General features: G+C 78.1%; 1 protein-coding gene across 1 annotated transcript in view; it reads right to left on the reverse strand.

Moving 5' to 3' along the window:
* STRA13 (stimulated by retinoic acid 13) overlaps positions 1 to 377 on the reverse strand; it is a 2,124-nt gene extending 1,747 nt beyond the window's left edge. Inside the window, exons 1-3 of the mRNA XM_010568110.1 lie at positions 338 to 377; positions 201 to 252; positions 76 to 129 (exon numbers count right to left, since the gene is read on the reverse strand). Coding sequence (XP_010566412.1) covers positions 76 to 129; positions 201 to 252; positions 338 to 376 — 145 coding nt within the window. The 5' untranslated portion in view covers position 377. The remainder of the gene's footprint in view (positions 1 to 75; positions 130 to 200; positions 253 to 337) is intronic.
* Positions 378 to 383: the final 6 nt, after the last annotated feature.

A 383-nucleotide genomic window follows, 5' to 3' on the forward strand; every position in this document is an offset into this window, starting at 1 on the left:
GGGGGGGGGGGATGCCCTCGAGCCTGGTCGGGCTGCCCCCGGGCCCGGCACCGGCAGGGGGTGCCGCGCGCTCACCTCGGACGAAGACGTTCAGCATCTCCGCCATCAGCAGCTGCGCGTCGCCGTTAACTGCAACGACAAAGCGCTTACAGAAGGCGGGGGCCCGCCCCGCCCGGGCCTGCCCGCCGCCGCCCCGGTACCTCGGGTCCTCCCGTCCCGGAAGTGGAGGCGGAGCAGCCGGTCCACGGTCTCCTGCGCGGAGAGGAGAGCGGAGGAGGGGGGGGGGGGGCAGCCCGGGGCCGAGCCCCCTCCCCCCCGCCCCCCGGGCCCGCCGCACCTTCCTGAAGCCGCCGGCGCGGCCGTCCCGCTCCTCCATGGCGCCG

The sequence above is a fragment of the Haliaeetus leucocephalus genome, unplaced genomic scaffold (assembly GCF_000737465.1).
Source record: "Haliaeetus leucocephalus isolate CR32 unplaced genomic scaffold, Haliaeetus_leucocephalus-4.0 Scaffold238, whole genome shotgun sequence".
Lineage (NCBI taxonomy): Eukaryota > Metazoa > Chordata > Aves > Accipitriformes > Accipitridae > Haliaeetus > Haliaeetus leucocephalus.